Below are 24,249 nucleotides of genomic sequence, written 5' to 3'. Positions count from 1 at the left end.
TCCTGCCCAAATAAAAAAAGTGATATATCCTCGGATGTTTTTTCATAAGCTCAACATATTTCTGACGGAACAGCTCTTTAAATACAGAGAAAAAAAATGAAAACCAAAAAACACAATATCTGACATTGAGGCTTAAATAATAGCGTTAGAGGGTTGAAATTTGGTGGACATTTTTTTTATTTTGATCACTAATCAAAGTAAAGACGCTTCTGGGACATTTTTGACCTGCCAACTAACCGTAGTAGCGTAGTTTGCATTTACAAGCATGCCTATGGTCAACGATTTCACTCATACCAAATACGGTCTAAGTATAATATAATTTCACTCTACGTAAATTTGAATACCAAGCTTTATTAACATTACATTTGATCTATCTGCCGTATAACCTACGAGGAAACTTCATCATCTATATAATTAATTGGACGAAAACAGTCTTTCACCCTTCTCAAATTCTTAATTACGTCTCATTGAAATGAAATTTGTTCGTTGAGAAAAGCGAAAAAAAAATATATATTTCTTCGACAAGTTGACTACAAACCGTGATTGATGCCGCAACAGCGGAGTGTGAAGCTTTGGCTGAAAAAGCCCGAGACCTTGATGGAATTTTGAATTTCCAGGTCACTTAGTACCGTGAAATCAATCAAACAAATATATTTAAATTAAAGTACAAATTATGCCTCAATTACAATCTTTGAATTATATAGAATCGCACGTTTGATCACGTTTTCCGATAAATTTTAATCGCTTTCATAATTCTAGTAATAAATGAAAAATTTTCAAGATGGGTATTACTCTTGGCAACAGTAACGATTGTCGCAAAAAAAATTTACGCATAGTCTAAAGACAAAAATGTATAACTAACTAACGTATTGCTATATACATATAACTCTAGCCCTTACTTATTATAAAGAAATAAGTGAATTCAGGGATACCCACAATACGGCACGATTAGACCGTCATTCGGCACGGATCACGCCGTCGAGTTCACGCCGTATGAATATAATATCGATCGCCATGAATTAATGTACGAATGACGAATAATATCTCTATGCTATAATTTTCTATGTCACATACTGTAGTTCCTATGCGTACGCAATGTTTGTACTCTTATACTCTTTGTATACTATTTGTACCTTGCGATGCAATACACTCAGTCGTCCGCAATAATATCATCATCGTATTCCAATACCCGATGTCTTCATAGCTGTGACTCGCCCTTGTTAGTCAGCTCCGTAATGTAACTAACAATTAGATCTCGACAAGCATCTGAAGAGAAGCACGTGAAGAACGTGACGTTATATTATGAACTTGCGTCAAAGGCTGGAGAAATCGATTTTACGCATTTTTTTTTCCAAAATACAAGTGTTTTTTAAGTGAAACATTTATTTCCGAACATACCACTCACATTGTTAAACGATTGCGTGACGCGAACTCACAGTTACTGCTAATCGCAAGGATTTAACTCTGCGTGTATTTCTATGTGACCTTACCAGACAGCCAGAGTGTATAGACGTCTTCTATACTACAATGGTTTCATTCTCATCCCTTAAACGGTATTAAAGCTTTCAACAACCGATTGTCAGGCAAGTAGTCACAGGGTTCATGATCTTCGATCACAAAGTGACTAATCAGAGCTTACAATTTGTAGGTTTCAAACTCGATTATTATCTATAGCTTGTCGTTCACCCAGTCAAAAGCCGCTTACGGTGAATACGAATTTTTTTTACGGAAATTGACAACATTTTGTTGAGAGAAAACCTCGATTTGCAAATCAATTTCTATAAAATAGTGAATTGCGGTCAGAAATGACAAACAAAAATATACATGTCTAGCAACAAAGTGATCAAAATAGTCAACATTCATCATGGCGTCACAAAGTGACCACTCGTAATTGTTCAAATCGCACACTTTCGTTCAACTGTTTTGTGGCGGCTCAAATAACTGTAAATAAAGTTGTCTACAAGTAACGTGTCATTCGCTAGCAGATGACATCCCTGGAGAAATTAACGCCATGGCACAGCTACAAGATTCGACATGTAGAAAACCCTTCGTGGTCACTTTTATCTTTTGTCCCATAAGAAGTACATCAGTTTTTGAGGTCGTATAGACCCCAGATGATCGTGGACGGTTAACTGGGTGAATTAAAATCTGAGTTATCTTTCTCCATGGGACTTTGACTTGGGGTTGAAACCACTGGCAAAAAATCAAATCCAATTTAAATCTGATGACTATCTTGATCTACAAAGACTTGCAGCATGCAAGGCATGCATCATGAATCGATCAGAACGTGCAATACGGCTGATAGTTGATTAAATTATCGTTGAAAAAGCAGCCGCTTAACTAACCGCAGGTACGAGCAACCACGTTCACTTATTTATGCATGAACAATCCTTGGAAGATGTGAATATAGTTTAATAGCTCAAGCGTCACGCGATATATTTTAATCTTCTTGTAACGATTGAGTGACCGATATACCTACGTGTAATGTAAGCAACCGCAGAAAGTTCGAAGTTGGGAATTAATTGGGAAAGAAAAAGAGCTGTTCGACCTCCGGGGACACCGTGCCAGTGGAGACGGTGACCTACATACCTCGAATCGTTCCCAACTTCGCTCTGGTGGGGCTTCCACGATTAACCAACGGAAAGGCGGTTTCACCAAGACCCCAGCTACCGCGAATGTAATTACGTTTGGTAACTCGGTGGCCCTCACTGTCGTCCTCCGGGTGTTCTAGAGGCCAGGGCCACCCGGAGACTGACCCCCAAATTTAATCGAATCCCTCTCAAATTTGTATACTCAAACATCGAACGTGTCCCATATATGCATCTAATGACAACAAACTTACTGTCGACAGTTTCTTTCCATGTAGTCATTTGCATCCAAAAATATGTGTACAACTAAAATAATTGGAAGATAAAAAAAAAAATTGGACGAAAATGAAGTAGAAGATTTTTTCAGATCAGATTTTCAGAGGAAGGTCGTGTAGATAACGTTTCTTGACCTTGTGAGTTTGATATGACACCCTGATTTCGTGCAGAAGTTCCATCGGCTAAATAATTCTCGACTGCATTCACCCGCCTACGAGCAGTTGGCCACGAATATTCATACGTCTCCTGAATCTGGGCGAATAATTTATAGCTGGGTATGATTATACAAAAATTAATAAGCTATAGCCACGTACATCCGTGATGAAATATACCTTCGTTATTATAATTAATTTTTTTATGGCTAACTCAAATTCCACCCAATTTCCAGACTATCAACATGAATACAAATTTGAAGCCATGTTTGAAGATCTTGATTTTTTTCAGAACTGTTGTAACAATTCTGTGCACATCCATTAATCATCCCGCAAGTCTTGCATCTAATTGCGACTGATGGTGGGAACGCGTTACGAAACAGACTTGACTTCCTTATTCCTGGTATATTTTTAGCAGAGTCATATCCTGGAGGATACCTGCTCCTCTACCCGTCACGCGTGCAAGACTAATCATGGTAGGAAAAATCGAAATTACTGTAGAAAAACAAATTTAATCGTATTCACAACTACATACACAAATTGTCTGAACTATGTTTTTCACAAGACAATTACTACGGCTGAATTCTAACTAAACAGAAGGCTGGTCCACCGACGTAGTCTTATTTCGTTCTTTATCTGATCGATTCGACAATTCGTAATATCCTCCGATACGCAACGGCAAGAACTTTCAAATAAATCTGTTGCGATAATTTCTTCGAGAATAATGAAACAGTGCTGAGTTATCGATATCCTTCGGTGTCTCAAGCCTGTTATTATAAATTACGAGCAACTGTTCTAAATGCTTCCACATCGTGACCTCGAACATAACAGACAAGAAGTGGCACATTTCCGTCCCTCAACGTGAAACTTCTCTCATTTGAAACTCTCTCGGAGACAATTTACCTCCGGAAAATGATATTGAAGCTAGAATCGCGCCGTTGGTCATCTGAATACGAACATGAAGAGTTATGCACATCGTTATCGTTGGCTATAGTTCGGAGGAACATTATATCTTTCTCAAGTTCAAATCCTCAACCTCATTTCATGAGGATTTCACGATATAACGTTCCAAACATATTTTCGGAGGTTCTGTGACAGTTTGACCTTTGAATTTTTTATATTCTCATGATAAAATAACTAAATCCTTGACATAAACATATAGTATGTGAAATATGAATGTTTGAAGAAGTTGAGAATTTTGGTCGGCTAAAATCGATATGCGACCACTGTGCGCCGTTCCCACGATGCACAAAAACTCGTGAGTAAATATAAAACTACGCTTCAAATGTATAATCTGCAATCCTTCACGATAATTACTATACTAACACTCTTCACTTACCGATACGTATCTGTTCTGCAAAAGAAAGATATTTTACATTCTATCTACTACCATCCACTACAGAAATAGCAATTTTTTGAATCTGCAAAAGATGTATACACAAATCTACCCGAAACATGAAATTGACAAGACGGAGGTTGAAAAATACGAATTTTTCTGTGATAAAAGCGGTATAATAATGTATTTTTTCTGATATTGTTCATAAAAAGATGAAATTACAGTTAAAATTAGGATCAACAGGGCAAGCCCCGTACATTGTGAACAAATATACAAAAAATAATTACATATGGCGTAAATGCTCAGTAGAGCACGAAAAAAAACAAAGAAAAAAAGAAACAAATCAATTCTGGTTTGATAAAGTTACAATCTAAAGGAAACATAATAAACAGATATTGATGACTCCAGTTTAGAATTTTGACAATGTATTATATGATACAGTCGTACACTCGCAATATGAATTATGCATAGGATTATTTTGTGTAGTATCGTCGCGTACTGTGATTGGTAAGTGTGGAGGGGACCTCAACGCTTTCGCCTGACTGTCTGGTGGGTGATTGCAGCTTTACTCTTTTAGATTCCCTCGCATCGAAAATCTCATCCCGAGGGTTACGCATTGCACGGAGTCGAGTGCGAACGAATAGAATTGCCAGCATCGTGTTTAACGAACCGTTTTACCCGCACTGCAGACGTTATGCCCCTTTGAATTTGTTCCACCGTTGTAGTGTACGTACTTTAAAAGAGAAGGTGAATAATCATGATAATATAACAACGAGAATCGAATGATCGGTAAGGGTGGATTACTAGATGATCCAATGATCGGTTAAGTCAAACAAAGTGTGGATATCCCCTACGGTCGAAATTCTGGAAGAAGGTTTGTGTCTTGGCTAAGTGTCGGTAAAATGTCGGTAAAGGAATCTGTATGAGGAATAAGCCTTACTCATCCAGTAGATCTGCTCGATCGATTCTCCAATAGATTCCACATGACTTCATTGTGATAAACAATGTTCTTAAAATTATTATTTTTCAATTTTATCTCTGATTTTATACCACTATGAGGTTATCATTTCTTCGCCACTATAAGCAGTAAATGTTTTTATGGTTTTTTTTACTACAAATAATTTGTTACTATTTTTACATCAAGACAATGCCAGCTACATATAATTATTAATATTAATGATATAAATAATTAAATAATTATAATATCATATCAAAGCGAATACATATACTAACTTAAAAATTATCTTACAGAACGCCAAGTCAGAAGAAAAAGGGAAAAAAAAGGGAAAAAAAACTTGAAAGAAACTCAGCAAAATTTTAATATTCACGGTATAAAATAGTTTTTATTTTACACGAATATCTGCCGAAGAAAAGCGATCCACCGAAATATCTTGTTAACACAAAGCAGGAACAGTGAAATACTCTGTGCCGGACGAAATCATCAAAGTGTAAAACACCGGATTGTGTTATGCCGAGCCCATAGCCGAAATGTTCAATGCGCTAATCGAAATGCCAGCGGGTCTGACTCATTCACCGGTGTGGTAACGATCTTTGACCATTAGTCAACTTGTAGTTTCAAGTAATTAGTTCGCGTGTGCTCTAGTAATTGCAAAGTAAATCTACCGTACGATCTTCGACATCCGAACGCCGCGCTGCCCAGGCTTTTGGTAAATTGAACGAATCTAATCAGAGTACATACCCAGAATATGAGCTGATTGTGAATTCGAAACCTAAAAAGCTAATTTTTCGCCGCGCCTATTATATAGACACTCTTATCGCTGATCAAAGAGCAAAAGTAACCCTGGATTAGACGTAGTTAAAAACCGCGGGTATTTCCACTTGCAGAAAATGAACGGTGGCAAAAGCTTAAGGGAGAAGATGTTGAACGCGTTTGCGAGCCGTTCGAACCCGTCACGACTCACAAGGGTGAAAATTTCTCACCACCCCCGCAGGAACGGAGGAACGATTGTGCCCTGTATTGATCGAGGTACCCTCCGCGTTGCACGGGGCGACTGGAGGTGGTTGTGTCATGGCGTAGCTGCCACCCCCGTAATTCACCCTCACGGTTTGTGCACGTATATAAATTAAGGCACAGACACCGGCGCACTATAGCGGCGCACATAGAGCGCAGGGGAGCGCTGAAGAAGGTTTGGCGGTCACTCGCGCACATGCGTCGAGCCGTTGTTTACATCGGGACGTGAACCCGCCGCGTTGCCGCGCATTTTGAGCTGCGGTTACGCGCCCCTTTGAAAAATATTTTTAATATAAAATAAAAATTGTCAACCGTACACCGGTCGAGAGGAAGAAGCAAAAACGAGAGGAGGAGAAACCGAGCGAGGAAGGTGTCTGGCCGAGAGGTCGACGGGATTAAACTCGCCTCACCTTGTCCCAGACTGCAGCGATAGACCCAACCGACGACCGACGCCTTCGACGTCGCTTTGTGGCCGCGTAAGTACTAACACGATGGATCTGAGTGATTGAATAATGCTGCAACAATTTTGAGAGCCATGGTGTACAGAGATAATGGCAATCAGCAGGTGGCTCGTATTAGCGTCTGAACAGTTGAGGCAGATTTGCGCGCGAAAAGAGGTAAAGAGGGAAGAGGGTGAGGTCTGGAGTCACGTGGGTGAGTCTGGAATCAAGTATAAGAGCTGGGAGGGTAAGATCCGTCCGAGAAAAAGAGAGATTTGGACATGCGTCAAGCGGGCATGTCGCGATGCCCGAAATATTGGATTTATACTCCTTGCAGCCAGGGCATATTTCCGAGTGAAGTATTTTTGGGTTGGTTTTATGCCCTTGCGAGCAAATCTCATAAAATTCGTGTCAAAGCACAGTAATTCTGCGCAATGGATTTAAAGTCTTGCGATGATTTTAAACAATGCATTTTATGTCTTATTCATTCGTCTGTTGTAATCGTATGGAAGGGACTATATCGATTTCATTGGCGAAAGGAAGTGTCAGATAATTGTGCAATAAAAATTTTGAAACATTGCACAGTATGTGTGTAGAAACTAAAATTGTAGCTTGAAAAAAAACATCGTTTTTTCACGTATTCTAATAATTTTACGGGCAAAACTGTATTTATATATACGTATAAATGTAATGTATAGACATCTGCACGAATGTCGAATCAATCAGAGAATCGATCAGTGACACTCATCTCTCACCGAGCAAATGATCTTCAGCAACATGAGTCTCAGCCAGAGTAGCACTGAATCGAATGAATATCGTTTGACGAACTTCTCTAGACCTTTGAATAGACAAAATGTATCCTGAACTCACGCAGGATTACAAAAGAATCTCGAATCATTTAACTAGATTTAACTTCATTAATTGGCATCTTCTAACTTCAATAAATATATAATCGGAGTATTCATTAGAGGCACTGATAATGTGCCGTCATCCGCATCACAAGCGTGGCAAAGAGCTCACTAATTGGAATTGCAATTGTAAAATAACAATATAGCTCGAAGCATATTGAAAGCAAATCCTGTATTTCTGAAGGTTTCATGTTTCGTCGGATACTCTAATGGCGAAAAGTCAGAAAATATCGTTTCAAAATCGTACAACTCCATTGCAGCTATACCTCGTATGTCTACCACCGAATCACCACTCCTTTAATAGGTCTGCTGATATATTTGCACTATTTCCATAGTCTATGCAATATCGGTGTGCAAATGAACCCAAATTACCCGACGACTTCCCAAGAATGATAACCGGAGAGCAGCTAAATCGCTTAGCTTGAGGACGTCATCGCGATCGGTGCGAAAAGATGCAACCATGACGTTTAACGTGTAGGTTAAAAAATAAGCCAAGGTCCTTCGTTGAATAAGTAAAAGTGAACCAGATCCGATTTCTTTATGGTCGACGACGATGTGCTTCGCTCAGCCCGTTCACTGGTCCGTGGCATTGAACTACCGCTCGCGTGGGGCGTCGTTGGCCGCAGGGTTGCTAGGGTGACGCGACGCGTCGCGACGCCGTCGTCGTAGGGGAGCATCGCCGCCGCGAAATACGACGATGCATGCGCTCGCAGCAGCTTCGCGCCATCCATTGGAAATCCAAACGATTCGACACCCACACTTCGAACTTGGCTCATATCAGCTACGGTGAACGGTGCACTTCGCGCGGTACACATCCTCCTTTACACCTGCCTGCCTCTTGTATCTCGGATAGACGTCAAAGCGCGGCTGCTGCTGCTGCTGCTGCTACTGTAACGTTTCGTTGGGGGCAGAGTGAAGGGACGGCACGACCGGACCGCTGACACTGTATGAGAATCGCGTTCATAAAGCGATGCCGTTTATTTACTGGCTAGTTTTAGTCTTTTCGCCCGCGCTTCAACATCGCAGTTCGTTATACCGGTTGAACGAGCGTTACTTCGAGTACTGTGCGTATGTAGTGGAAGCAGATATCGGAACCAAATGTTTGACCATTTGAATTCGGATCATTGATAGACATCTTAGGACGATCGGAATCTCGATGGACTAGTGATATTGGCTCGATTCATTTTTTATCTAATTCCTGGGTATAGGTGATGTTCGCAGTGAAACAAAGAAGGAGGCGGAATAACTGTAATTGCACGCGAATTTGATAAAAAATTTCAACATTGATACATACGTCATTCTTGATTTGACAGTCAAAAATCACGATGGACCGTGGAACTTTTATCTAACTAATAATCGGAAGCTTAAGTATCATTGATAAGACCGTTCTATCTGTTCTACCTTACGTTGACTGCACAAAAAAAAAATACGCATGGTGCAAAGTGCTCTGATCTAATTCCCTCGTGATAATCGTAGAGACCAAAGTTTGTGACCTGCAGGATGTTCAGATAACAATAATTTGATGGGCAATTCTTATGTAAAAATGAAGGTAAGCAGTCAGATCTAATTCTACATCTTTTAGACATTAAGCGCAGATGTTTACAAGTCTCCGATATCTGCAACTCGTAAATCCAATGAGGTTAGTTTAAAGAAGCCAATTTTTGTTCGACTCAACAGTAATTGACTTGGACTGTTTGTATGACAAACTGTTTGACAGACAGATGGACTAATTACCAAAGAATCTATTGATTTTTACAAAAACCTGTTTCCTGAGTTATTGAATAGGATTTTCAGGATCACGTAGTATAATCTAAGAATTCAACAAATGGGATAAATACTTTCAAGTTCAAATACTACAAAAAGTGGAAGGATACGTCAAGACACATTAAAGATGCTACAAGTGTCATGGCCGACTGCCAACCGACGGCATTATATATCTTATAGCTATCGAGCAAAACGTTTCGTCATGCTACACTACGATGACTATTAAGGGATCGAGGGTACAGCTAACTTTTAAAATTTGCAGGATACGTGACTTCAAATAACTTCAATTGAACTTCGTGTGAATTCACGTGTCCCGAAGCGATTCCACGTGAAATCACCACACTTCTATTAATTTTCCGCGCTTCGGGTAACCTCACAAAGTCGAAAAACTCCAATAGAAGGTCAAATGACTTCACTTGACTTTAGGTGAATAAAAACGTACCTACGCTGGACTTCAAGTGAAATCCATCCTTGGTAATGATTTTTTCGCCCAGAAAAAACATTATATTCTCATGTAAATTCGTATAACATAAAAATAGCTCGATTTCGAAAACTTTCAATTCACCATATGTTGTAACAGTATAAAAACTATCCCTCTCACCGTAAACCAGCCAATTTAACCACATACAAAGCGATTTGCCCGGGCATGAATTACCTGTATCATTTTCCTCTGGTTAAACCGTAAAAAAAATCCTCAGACGAACCTAATTGTAATAAAATCTCGTTCATTTCTCTGCATATCGACCTCGCTACCCCCTGGATCTCAAGGGTGATTCTGACCTGAAGAGACGCACGTCACACCGTCAGTTTTCAGGGGCCATACGCCGATGGTAAAACGCGCGGGTCGATGAGACAGGAACGCCGACGCGAACGGCGACGCCGGCGCCGGGACGCTCACAGGTGGTCGCCACGCAGTCTGGTCTTCGAGCCCTTGTCGTGCAGCTCGATTGCCGCGGTCTCTGACCGACTGCGCATGGATTCCACCAACTTTCGGCATCCGTGTTGTGATTTCGTGATTGTGTTTATCCCATGAATCTTGTGGCTGCGGTTGTGCAGGTCATCTGACGAGTGCCGCACCTCGGCTCGTTGTCGGAACACCATCGCAGGCGTTCCTCTGCTGAGGATTAAAAATAAGTCTTCCGTAAGAACGTAACTCCTGCTTTTCTTCCGTTTCTCTTCATGTAAGCTGTAAAGAATCTCGTTTCCGACGAACCGAGGACGCTCGTTTCACAATCGAAAATAAGATGCAAATCTGTGTAAATATATTGACATCAAAGCATCCCCCCAGCTGTTGAACGCTGTTAATTAGGCCCAGTGATCTCAATCTCTCGATGTGGAGTATGGCTCGGGTGTCTCGTAGATATCAGTCTGAAATTTTTTTTCGTTGAATTGAGTTTTTTGTAAATAATTTTTGTTCTTGTGGTTTATTTATGCTCAATTTCACCGTTATGAATTTCTTCATATTTTTACCCTAGGCATGACAAATTTTTAAAATGACATCCTTCTCACGAATTTCCTTTTCACATTAAAAAAAAAATGTTAGAAATTTTTAACTACGGGGATTGATTCTACAATCTTTAAGGAATATCTAAGAATTATTTCAAGTTGATGGGATGAGTAGCTTTGAAATGGTAAACGGTGAAAAAAGCACAGGGTTTTACTGACTCGGGGTGTACTCGGTCATCGAAAAACTAGGTGTGTACTCCGAAGGTTAATCATATTTTGAATATATATAGTGAGTGATGTATATAAAAATAATATACATCACTCATTTACTAGAATTTATGTAAAAGTCTGGTAAAAAAAAATTTTGTGCACTATTCAAGCTTTTAGAAACGTAAAATGAATGCCAACCTATGATATAAAAAGTTTTTCTGGAATAATAAATTACGGGTAAAGTGGTAGTCACCGAGTATATTTTCTTCGTCATAGCTGTAGCTTATAAAAAATTGTTATAACATTTTTAACAATCTTTATTCGTTTCGAGGAAAACATTGCTCTATAATTTTATTACGAGGCTATGTATGAATTTAAATTACCCTGTAAAAACTCGTTACTTTACTTGCACGTGAAGTTTTGACAATTTTCACGATGTAGAGTCAAGAAACGAAATGTTGCGCCGACACTTTACCCACCAGATTAATGTATATTATAGAATAACAACCGTAGAAGCAGAGTAATAATATTTATAGCCATTGAAATTTTGCTAAAATGGATGTCGTCGTCTCCGTCGGAATGAATTAAAATAATACATATCTCTAGAATGTGAATTTGAAAGAATAACGTGAATTCAAAACAAAACAATCAGTTAAGCTTCCCTTCAATAAAATAGGAATGTAGGCGTGCTCGAGATAACATTCATTTAGAATGATTCGCAGGCCAGAGACTAGCATGTCTTTATAATTTGATTTATGTACTTCAAAAATTAAACTTACAACTAGTCCAAAACCGATTTATCTCTTAATCAAAATAAATTTCAAATCGAAAAAATGTTTACTCACAAACTTGTATCGTAATGATTTTTTCCACATTCCACATCGTTTGAACGTGGGATTTCGAAAATAAATAATACGAGCAATTTTCACCAATCAACCCAATATTCAGAAAATGTTATTCATCTGCGAATATGAAATATGGGAAGAATGCATTGGGTTACCGGTGTGAAAAAATTCTTACGATACAAATTTTTCTTTCAAACTTTTTTCCTTGTAAAATGGTCTTTGATTAACTAAACTGTCATTATATCCAAAGGTATCAGATTTTGAGAGGAATCCAATGTAAAAATGAAAATCTCTCTACCTGCAAATACGAAAGCCTTCCAGCACTCTGAAGTTAAAAAAATAGTGCAAGTACACCATCGCACCATAGCATACTTCGATGGCAAGATGATCCATCACTGACAATGATCCATTAGATCTCGCAAAACCGGAATCAACTCGGTTCTTTTGTGATGAATATGATGGTTGTGGCCGAGAGGTAGTCACTCCTGAAATCATGTGAAGTCTTCTGAAGTCCCGAAGTCGAGTGTACACCCAACTTCTAGTGGCAGTTACGTCTCGTTAGTGGCATTACTCTTGCCAGTACTGTTTTTGCGTCTTTTTTCGGGCGGCAGGTCTTCAGTTTTAGTGGGATATTTTGGGTTAAAGTGCGGGTTGAGATTTAGGCACGTCCATCTCTTGCCATCCGTAGAGGTGGTGGAGGACATGTACTATTTTGTGAACTTCAAAGTGCATTATCATCCGTGTATTAGAAGATAAAGTGATTAATTCGTTTTTACGTTGAATTTTTCTCAATAAGACCAACTATTTCTGTATAAGGTAACAGCTGCACGTAAAGATTGCTTCCAGATTTCGCTAGCATATGGACACAAAAATTTTGTAGTCTTACCATCAAGTGTCCCCCTCGATATTGTAAAAAATTTTATCGCGTGCTCCTCTTGTTCTGCAAGTGTGATGTCAAGAAACGCCTTTGTTGTCTCAGCTGATTTGATGGGGGGTAGGTTTACCGTACATCGTAGAAATTAGAACAGGCAGTTCATCATCATCAGTTCAGTATCATCGAGAAGTCTCTCCAGGAAATGAACCACTTCTTCTGAAAGTGTCTAGTGTTTTTAAATTAAAAAAATTGTCTAGTATTTGCGGTGTAAATACATCACAGGTACCTTCTGCTGTGGAAGGAAACTATTTCTGGCATAGTCCTTTGAAATCGACGAAAGTCCTGCAGTTTGGCATTCCCTTGTACATCCATGTGTCTGCGCAGAGTTGATTCTAGTTAATATAAAATTTAAGTGTGAACAAGCCAATTGAGAAGTCACTTCATCTCATGCTAAATGGATCAGCATCGGACCTCTTATAGTTTTAAGATCTTATTTATTTTTAACGCTTACCCAAGTCACCCAACTAAAGAAACTGGGATGAGGATTTCGATGCAGATGATTTGGAAATTTTTTTTATGCCAAAAATTGTTTTTGGATCGAAAAATAAATATCTATTATTCTATTTGGTAAACAAATCTAACGAACACTGCCAAATTGAAATTCGAATACAAATCAATCAAAAAGACAGATTTCTATCGACCATCTGTCATGTGTACAATAATAATACCTACAGAATCGCCAAGTTATCGAAAGGTAACAGAACAATTGTTGCATCCATTCATTTTCAAAAACGTTTATTCATGTATTGTTATTTACATAATTATGTGTGTTAATGTCGTTTCCCCTAGGGTATCTAATGCACTGACAATTACATAAAAATATTTTTATTTTCGAGTATCGCTCGGTCTTGATGTGTTGTCTTTAGGTTTACTCATATCAATTGACTGTAAAGTTCGTTGAATAAATGTTGCTCAAGACTTCTCATATACCCTGGTCTCCAACTGTTGCCAAATTTTTTGTCGTTCTTCGAAATACGCGAGCTGATGTGAAATTCAGGATAGAATCATCTCGCAGTTTTTCTGAAACATAAAAATTCAGTGTGACAGTGAAATTCATAGATTTTCGCGGTATGTTTAACGATTTCTAAGTCTTACCTGAAGTTGTCAAAAAGATGTGCAAAGGATATCTTATGCGCCATTTTCAGGCGTCTATGAGGTGTCAGGAAATGGTGCCCAAGACATCTCTTAGACATCTTTTTGACGACTTTAAGTTTTGTGTTGTCTGGGGTTATACCCGAAAGATTTAGCTCACTTTAGCTAATAAAAGTCCCCGAATTCACACGTGAGGCAAAGAATACTGCAGAAATCCTTTCACACCTAACCTTTTGCAGATTCGGCGCCTGAACGACGTAACATGTCTTTCAATTCTTGCGAGTTGTGGCTCAGGTCCTCATTGTCACGCTGCCATGAGAATTTCAACTAAGATTCTTCCCTGCCGTATAGTCACAGTAGCGTATAGCCTAGCATGCTGCCATCACGGACTAAGTATAAACAGAAGCAACGCGACGCTCGGACGCCATATTGATTCTAACCTTACTGCGCGTCTATGGTTCGACTCGCGTTGGATACTGTGATTATTCTACTAAAGTTCACCGATCAAGTCCAGTTTGCATTCACGCAAAAGTTAACCATCAATACTACTTTGTAAATAAATTATGGTTTCCCGGCAGAATGGAGGGGGGGGAAGCCCATTTTATTATATTCCAACAACGAGGCGATCGAGAATTGTGGTGAAAGAGGTGGTTTCACCATGAAATACAATGCAATAAATGAAAACATGCATTGTACATATGCCCTAGCTAATGAGAATCGGTATTTTTCATTGTTTCAGAGCCAGGGGGGAAAAGTGGATCTGGGGAGATGCAACGGTGCCCGTATCTTCATGAGATGAAGGAGAGACTACTCTCTCAGCCTACGCCTGCAGACAGCTTGGACATGGAGAGACTGGACGGCGGGACCCCCGTCAAAGAGTCGAAACACCACAACGAGTACGCAGCGCACATAAACCCCGGGGTAATTCCTGACCCTCCGGAAATGCCGCCAGATTCTCTCATCGGTACCGTTGTCAAGGTGACCCAGCTCTTCCCCGACTAACCAATCTGCACCGTCATTTCGCCGAGTTACGATTTTTATCTAATTTCAAACTTCAAATGAGATTTTAAACCCCGAAGCTATACAGCAGCTTTAATGCAATTGAACAACGCCACAGCCATGAAGTACGTAAACCAATTTGTCGAGACATGCTCGATCTCCGATATCGGCATAAATTTGGTAGGAAGGTTGGGTTCCAGCCAGGAACTTATTGTCTGCATGCTCGTTATCGAGGAGGGAATCGTGGCTGTGCTATATATACGTCTAGGAATACCTTGCCACCACCTCATCGGAAACTCTCGATATTTTCACAGTAGGGCATAGATGTTATGGAGCGGTAACTAATAATGTACAAGCCAAGTTTATCCGGTAAATAACTTTTTTTGCTAGGGTAAACTAGTAACTAATTACTATTTATTTTTTATTTTTTTGTTTTTTTTTTCTAAGAATAACACTAATTTCACTAACAGGCGTGTTTTTATGAGAATAAAGTAAAAGAAATGTAAGAGCTGAAATGCTAAAAGTGAAAAAGATCACTAAAATATAGGTAATATAACTTAATACCGTAAATTTTATCGTAGAGAAAAATATTGGAGTAGCAACCGTTTCGAGCTTCGTACTTACTTCTATTTCAATGTCGCCATTGTAGACAGTTTTATACGCTCTACTTATTAATGATGCATTTCGTTCTGAACAGCTAGTTATTTTTCGGCAAATTGTCCTCTTCACAAGTCCATTATTCGCGGATTATACTACTTTTCGCATTTCTGCACTACGACGAAAGTTCAATGGGACGATGTTTGATTATATGTAGATTATATTTCATAGCTGTACGTAGAATCGTCACATTGTGTTCAATGTCATAGACCACATTCGTACGGCGATAAAAAATGGACGTTTATACATCAAGGATATTTAATAATAACTTTTTTTAAGAGCGTGCGTAATGTAGGTATATCGAAATGTTGTATAGAAATGACTTCACTGTACGCACGATGTATAAAACAGTAGCACCTTACGCACGAAAAGCACGATCAATGGGAAAGCTTACTCTACGTGCGCTTTTTTTACGCACTTGTATCGAAATCTATCATTTTCTCAGTTGGAGCAGTATATTGTGTTAGGAGTGCGAAAAGTGAGCAATTTTCGATAAATGTGAATGCAAAGCCAATGCTGGAATCACCTAAGTCAGATATCGCCCATCCACACGTGTGATACACGCTATTTTTTCAAACACCCATGAAAAACAGTTTGATTTGAGAAGCAACAACGCTGCCACTAACAGCTCGTAAAATTAGGGTTAAGTAAACAACTAGTCAATGATAAGTACTTAAAGTTAAGTTGTTTGAAAGTGCGCATGCGCGAAAGAAAGGTCTAGTGTGTAAAATATAGCATTTCAATAGTGCGCAAGTGCTAACGTTGTTTTACTACGTGGTTTGAAAATGGGGAATTTTTGGTACGGTCCAGCATGCACAACCTTTGAAAATTAATCTCACGAAGCAGATTTGGAAAATATTCAATTTTTTTTTTTAAATTACAAGGGTAATTTGAAATTCTAAAAGAAAGACATTTTATTAAAGTCACAGGGGAAAATAGGATATATTTATAGTACCACCAGGTAAATCGTACCACTTTATAGAAAATGATAGTGCACGCAATGTAAATTTCATATAAGGTAGTATGATTTACCTGATGGCACAGTATAGTCTACTTTCCCTTAAGCAGTGTATAAAAATTACAGTGAATAAATTATTCATGTAACCAGAGGGTTCATATTAATACAAAAGGAGACGAATTTTTCTGAGAGGGTATTCACTCATAGATCGGGTGACAAGTGATTGCAATGGTTTCCATGCTTTCATACCATTTTAAAGTAACTGATTTCCAAAGTGGTTTACGATTGCAACAAGTGAATACCCCTCTATTTTGCTATGTGGATGACATCCGTGGTTTTAATCTCTGCTTCTAAAAACGAATGTGAAAAATTGTTTTAATTTCTTATATTTTCCTCTGCCACAGTTAAACGCTGATGGGTACGGATCCCACACTTCACCAGCCCACGCAAGGCAACCTCTGGTTCCCCAGGTGTCGCACACACCACCTGCATGCTTAACTCCAACACACACGCCAGCCAGTGGAGTACTGCCCAAAAATGCCAAGTAAGTAGCGCCTTAAGTTTAATAAATAGCACTGTAAGACGGAATTACGATCATATTTTTTTCGATTTCAATTTCGATTCTTTCCTAAGGCCAAGGGAAAGCTATATGTCTAGACACAGAGTTTATTAGTACGTATAACGAAAGTGTAGTGATTTTTAAACAAAATAAAGTTAACGCCACACCATAGCTACATGTTTGCTTATATTGAGCAATTCGAGTTCTTTAATCTGCAATTTTTTTTTTTTTTTTTTTTTTAATTGGGAATTTTCTATGGAAATCATGGCTCAGTGCCTACAGACAGGCAACTGAAACTAGGTTTTAGGTCGGTTTTTTGCTATTTATGAAAATATATCCTTATTTAACTGACGAAGTTTACGTCAGTTGCCAAGTCAAATCTTTTCAGAAATTGCAGTATTCACCTGAAATGCAAGTTCGGTTGTCTAACTGCTAGCACTAAGTGACGAGTTTCAGAGAAAATTTAGGGTATAATTTATTGAATCAAAGTCCGATAGAGAAATCTAGATTCGTTGATTTTATTAAATATCGCGATCAATCATGGCAAAATAAACGTTTCTTTTGATGAAAGGAATATCGTTTGGTTCAACGATAACAATGAGCAGAACAATCATTTCTAATAATAGTGAAAAATAGTTTGAAAAATCATGGCAGTGTGAAAGTTTCTAAAACTTAGCAGGAATTGGTGTCAATGTTGTAAAAAAATAAGCAGCTTTATTTTTCGGTCACCTAAAGTAAATTCTTTCATTTTGAGGAGAAAAATCTACGAGTGCGTGATCTACTCGCATAGACTTGGATTTATCATAGGTTCGGAATAGTTGTAATTTGACTTTTGTCGATTACATATTTTGTCGAAATCCTTGTTAATCCTTCGATCAAAATTAAGTTAATTGACTTTGTACAATTGGAATTCCAACTGAGTCAATTCATATTTATATGAATTATAATAATAATAACCGGCTCGTTATGCGTCAGAAACATAAAATCAATAACCTATTACCTTAGCAAACTCAAAGCCAACCCGGTTGTTCGATTGATCCCCCTAAAATAACAGAACATGCTGTTCATTTGAGAACAATACAAATCTTCTTCAACGATAAGCTCACCCAACCGTGACAATTTCAAACGCATTGTAAAATGGACTGCCTACGCTGCCTCTGACTTGCCTTATCTTTGCGATTATTCAATCACAGATATCTTTCGGAACTCGATATACGAAATCGATATATAACGGATCCTGCCAAATCTTATGTATAATGATTTTACCGAGACTGAGAATGAATTTGAGCGTATGACGTATAAGTATATTTATATATATTTATATAAAGCTATTCTTGCTTTCCCGCGCGATCGTTTATTTGGACGTCGACACACAATCAAATCCGTTACAACGTTGGCGTTCGTTGAACAGGAAACCTGTAGGCCGTTATCTCTTTGCCAAGACCAGATGAGGCCTGCACGTAAAACGCCACCGATACAAAGTTTGGGCGACGGAATCTCTTACCTAAATTGAAGTAGCGATAGTGTTTCAGTCTTCATCTCAAAGCAAGTGGACTAGTGGGATCAGCCCTTCGTTCAAGCAGATGAGATACATAACCGATAACGTATAGGTATATAGAAGTTACGGCTTTCAGAATGAAGTTGCCGGTAAAAGGATTTGGTATTTTTGAACAGCAATAAAAATATGTGTCAAATAGAAAATTGAAAAATAATCTGAACCTAGGTTATCAAAAGAATTTTCGCAAGATTTTTGTTTAATTATTCAAGAATTAAAAGTAAGCTTAGGCGTTTTTGAAAACAATTATATGAAACCTATCGAGGCAGGTCGGTATCGCACAGTTCAAGGCATAAATCACTTAATAGAATAATAAGATGCATTCATAAACTAATCCGACATAATTGACGTACCTGATTTTTTCCTCTATCGCTTCAACTGAGCTCGTAATTAAGGTATGAGTACTTTGAAGCGTTACGCATTGTGTGACGTTTATTGACTAAATTGCTCTTCTGTGTTATGATTATACTTGAGCTGGAAAATATTATAATAACATTGCTTCTTCGATATTTCAATGATCATTTCTCATCCTTAACGATTCGATTTCATCGATGTTTATGAAAATGTACGCAGCAACTTGCTGAGAAAACGATTAATTATTTCAATGATACCCATTTTATGAAAGATCCAGAAGCTTGAATTTCTAGTCATCAGCGTAGTTCTTGTGAAAAAATAAATACCTTCTAAAATCTTTTATTACAAAAGGTTGGACGAATTATCAAAATTTTCCCAAGAACGTACACTGTGCACAAAATGATCACTTTAAAAAATTTTCACTCAATTCGACTGCGAATCTGAAGAAATTTCAAAAATGTACACGTACAGTAATGCTCAAAAGTGACGTTGAATAAACTACATCTACCGAAAATTGATTTTGACCAGCGAATATGTGCGTCTTCAATAATCCATGAGTCCTGTGTAAAGAATAATTCTGTGAAAAGTCGGAGGAAAACGCGTTTTGTGAGGTGAGTTTAATGAGGTTCGGCATTACATGCAGTGCTCGAAGCGACCTGCTACCACCGGGGATCTGAACCAGGTCAATTTGCGTTCTTCCCAGTTCGCTCGGAGATTCCAGGACGTGCCTGTGACCAGAAATCCCCTGAACTATTTCATCGAAAGCGTGCTAGTTCGCAAAACACCACATTCGCGGCAGCACGTCCGATTGTTCCTCCGAAATCAATACCATAGCTGGAAGAAGGTGCATTTTAGTTAAATTTTGAACAATGGTTTTTCGTCAGCTTATTTGGAACGGCGCATGCAGCCTAGGTGACCATGGTTTTCCTTTTTCCAAATCTTTACAACGTTGGAACGCGTTGGCTCTAAAGATAAATCGATGCTCCTGAAATGCTTCGCGGATTGAGAACAGCACTGGGTGATGTGCCAAATACTTCGCCTTCCAATTGCTGTTTTTCAGTCCTGGACAATGAGGCATGCAGACTCGAAAATGTGATGAAAACAATCAGACTTCACTCCGAATTTACCCTACATACTCGCCTTAATTCCAATCTCGTCCAAGTAGAGCGGAGAATGCGATGAGTAGTCGGTCAGTATATCAGGATCCAGTCGCAATATGACTATAAATGGAATCACAGCTCGCATGCTGATTTATTCTGTAGAGACATTGACGGCACCTCGGAATCAGCTAGAATAGCTCAGGATAATCATACTTCTTCTGTAAATCTTCTCAATAGAAGTGACCCCGTTTCAACAATTTCAGAAATAATCTTTTGCCGATGGATATGGTGGATAATTCTGATTTACTTATCGTTAGACAAGAACCGCACGAATTTAGAATGGATTGAATTTCTAATTTACCACGAGTAATGAGTAAATGATATGAGGATGATGGAAGGAAAATCGTTACTTTTCTGCATTGCACTTCCCACGTTCCGTCAATTGGACTGTTTTCCACCAATTTGAGGAATATTCTTAAGTAGAAAAAAATATTACTCATCGCCTTTCTACGTAGCAAGTATTATTTTGATGACTATTTTTTCAATTCATTTTTCAAAATGATTTCGAGCAATGCTTCAAGTAGAGAAACCTCAAGTAGGTTAATATATTTTCTTGAATACACATCATGGTTTAATGAAATAAAAAATGTTTAGAATCTCAAACCCGAACAATTCTAAATTCCGTGAACAAATATGAATCATGTTTAGAACGACTTGCAACATAATAGGATCTTTATTGTTGGGATAGTAACTTTGCACGTGTTTGTGATGAAAAATTAATAAACTAAAAACGTGGAATTTCGTTGGTGGAAATGATTTTGTTTTTCACTTGTCACTTCCTACACACCTAGAATGAAATCCATCTTAGTACGCTTTGCCCCATACTTGTTCTGCACACTCCAGCAATCGGTTTCTCATTCGAAACTAGTTGCTGTAGATTTTGAAATTCAACTTGGAAATCTCCACCTCTGTAACAAAACGATCGACTTAACCGTGGTGAACGGAAGCTTGAGAGCGGAGAGGGTGTTACTCCGTTTTCAGAAGAGGAAGGTCAGTGACCTGGGTGGTGGCGGTATCGAGCGGGTCAGTGGGTCGCAGAACAACCACTATACAGCCAACTACCACCACTCCACGCCCTGGCCGCAGCATCCTCTCGGAGTAACCGTGTCAGTAACGGCTGTCTGACAAACGGTGCCCCGAGTTAAAGCGTTTCCAGGTAAAAGAAAGAAGAGCTCGCTCAAAGAGAAAAAGACTCTCGTCGACCTTGAGCTGACCAGTGAACCAGTAACGAGGACGAAACTCGTTGTCCCAAAGCCACTTGACAGGGTAGGTCAGGACTGAAAGCGCAATCTACTTCACCGAGCAACGCCTTTCATCCTTCCTTGTAAAATCGCCAAATATCGCAAAGAAGATCATCGAAGAGCGCCGAAGACCATCCCCAGGACGGCTACTCCTAACGCTGCTAAAATGTTTACTCGCGAGGGTTGTACACATTATTTCCTTGCCCCTTTGGCAGAGCGTGGGGCAGGGCATTCGGTGTGACGTTGGGTAATCTTGGTCCCTGAGTCCCGCGGGTCTCGGCGGCGTCTGCGCGGGCGTCCCGAGCCCGGCCCGGGAGAAACGTCCCGGCAAGCCTCAGTCTCCGGGATGCTGGGGTCACAGAGTGGAATGCCTTCCCCATATTCATCCGCCCACGGTTCATCTCTTTTACCCTGAGATCTGCCAACCCCGTGTCACCCCGTCTTTCCCGCCGTGTCGCATCGCCTTCGAGTGTTCTGCCTACCCTTTGGTGGAGAGCTCGCTTACGTTGCTAGCCACCCCGTTGCTCGGACGCGTTACGGACGGATAATCGTGTCCGTTGAAGCAAGTGCGCGGCATCAGAAGCGGTGAGCGGCTGGTTGGTTTTTAAAACTGGTCTTCCTTCTGGAAGGCAGCGTAAACAGACGCCGCGAACAAGGGGATGATCGACTGATCGCAACGTCGCCTTCCTCTGCGTTTTGCCCGCTCAATTTTTCCCGACATTTTATATAAACGCGGTTGTATAGTCAGCAAAGTTCCGGTTGCTACAGGCGAAATGGAAACGCTTGAGAATGAACGATTAGTCCGAGACAAGATTGAGCTCATCACCGCGTATCTTTCCTATATCATCGCCATGATCTGAATTTCGTTTGTTTTCATTTCCGATCGCGGCATATACAGTGTGCCTGATACACTCCTTCCAGTAGAAAGTCCTGTGACCGTGACGACTGGACCCAGTATGAAGTGAAGAGAAGCGAGACCAAAAATGAAAATGCATCCGGTTAATCGAAGCTCGTCGCGACGATCGAACAACTGATTATAAATTACAAAATATTACATCATAGATGGGGGGAAAGGGAGGAAATTTCAAATGGTGAAATAGGAGTTGCCGCGGTTCAAACAGTTCAAAATAAATACTTTACAGTTGTTCGTGAGTCACGACGAGTTTTGGTTGGCAACCCCGTCGAGTATCGCAGTAAGCTTGGGGTGGCTCCTTTATCTAGAGTTAAGAGACGCGGTGCGGCAGCATCCAGAAAGACGTCGCGATGGTGGGCGGTGGTGACTGTAAGGTGGCAACTGTGGAGGTGGAGGCCGCAGCCGCTGGCGACAACACCGCCACACTTCCGGTCACGCGGCCCCTCAACCCCCAACCACCTGCAAACACCCAGGACAACGCGGAGCGTAACAATGCCGCGAACAAGAGGATGGAGCTAAAGATCGTCAAGCCTAAGCCTGACGACAAGTAAGATACAATTCGGCCTGTTGTAAACTAGAGCTAGTTGCTCACGCACATATGTACATACATGTAGAGTAGTCGTTAGGATGTAAACAAAATATTTGTCGACCCCTCGTTCAACCGAGACGCACTTCCGTTCACTTCAAGAAGAACAGACGAGGTGGGGAACGAATATGAAGAAATGTCAACAACGATGATCGATTTTTTTCTTCTTTCTTTCTTTGAAACTTATAGTCAAGAATGAAAGGCAATGATATCCATAAAAGGAGAATATTTTTCAACTTTTATTTGTCTTTTTCAATATTCTTTCTGTATCAGCATTTTACACAAGTTTCTTATTATTTGATGTATAATACCGAACCGATAGCTCAGCTGAGCTTCTAGTTATTTGTTTTTATTTATGTTTAACTGGTCACCATTCGCGAGACAAGAGTAGATTAATTAACAATTTCAGAGATATTTATTAGGTACTCATGTATGTACAGCATTTCGTAGATATGTTTGCATAAATCAAAACTAATTATGTCCAGATTTTATTATTATTCCGAGTGAGGAAGTAATTATTGCAAATTATGTGACCATGGTGAAAGAAAAATTAACTAAACCGCAACGAACCGAACAAAATGCAAATTGAATCAGAGAAAATATGTGCAATTTTTGTTCAAACATATCTAGAAAATGTATTTTTAAAATATCAAGCAATAATATGAAGCGCTAACTTTTTACCACAATATGATGAATAAAGTTTGCTTTTTATTTTACGTTATTCAAGTACCTTTTTGAGAAACGAAACAGCTTTACGAATTCTACCACTTGACGGCATAAAAAGCTCATTATTTGCTCATTGTCTTCATCCTCGGTATCAAAAGATTATTATTATCAAACTCAGCGACAAATACTTATATTCATTTCCATTTTCATGCTAAATCGGCTTTCAGTCCTACACGAAACATACATTCATACGGCAATCGCATGCACGTGCTTTCCTGCGGCATATTGTACGTACCATATACCTACTTATTATTCCCGATGGGAATATAATTCTATGCCGTTGAATTTCTCACGACATGTAACGATTATGTTCCACGTCGCGATTCGTCCGATCTCCCGATGAGGTGCAATGAATCGTATAGCTGTAACGTGTGCATAGCATCGGAATGTACGAGCGTACAATGTAACCAAAGTGGAAAACATGAAATTTGCATATCATATGACGCCAGCTAATTTCCTATGTTTTCTAACACGCTATTTTTCTCTGTCTGGCATTTACATTCCTTTATTTCAAATTTTAATGTCAATAGAAATTACTCGCGGAAGTTCAAATTCTCAGATCATACGCGTATCATGAA

The 24,249-nt window shown here is 39.3% G+C and overlaps 1 protein-coding gene across 6 annotated transcripts in view; it reads left to right on the top strand.

The window, feature by feature from the left end:
• The first annotated feature begins 6,723 nt into the window (after nucleotides 1-6,723).
• The window catches only part of LOC124408757 (proton channel OtopLc), a 30,131-nt gene continuing 12,605 nt past the window's right edge, over nucleotides 6,724-24,249 (top strand). For 2 of the 6 annotated variants that reach the window (XM_046885921.1, XM_046885920.1), the window contains exons 1-3: nucleotides 10,378-10,577; nucleotides 14,703-14,941; nucleotides 16,982-17,121. In XM_046885921.1, coding sequence (XP_046741877.1) covers nucleotides 14,732-14,941; nucleotides 16,982-17,121 — 350 coding nt within the window. In that variant the 5' untranslated portion in view covers nucleotides 10,378-10,577; nucleotides 14,703-14,731. Of the gene's footprint in view, nucleotides 6,801-10,377; nucleotides 10,578-14,702; nucleotides 14,942-16,981; nucleotides 17,122-21,799; nucleotides 22,032-22,667; nucleotides 22,907-24,249 lie in introns of those variants that run through there. The other 4 variants (XM_046885919.1, XM_046885922.1, XM_046885918.1 and 1 more) reach the window with 4 other exon arrangements.

The sequence above is a fragment of the Diprion similis genome, chromosome 8, assembly GCF_021155765.1.
Source record: "Diprion similis isolate iyDipSimi1 chromosome 8, iyDipSimi1.1, whole genome shotgun sequence".
Taxonomy (NCBI): Eukaryota; Metazoa; Arthropoda; class Insecta; order Hymenoptera; family Diprionidae; genus Diprion; species Diprion similis.
Note: the sequence above shows the minus strand (reverse complement) of the source record. Positions and strands in the feature narration are given on the sequence as shown.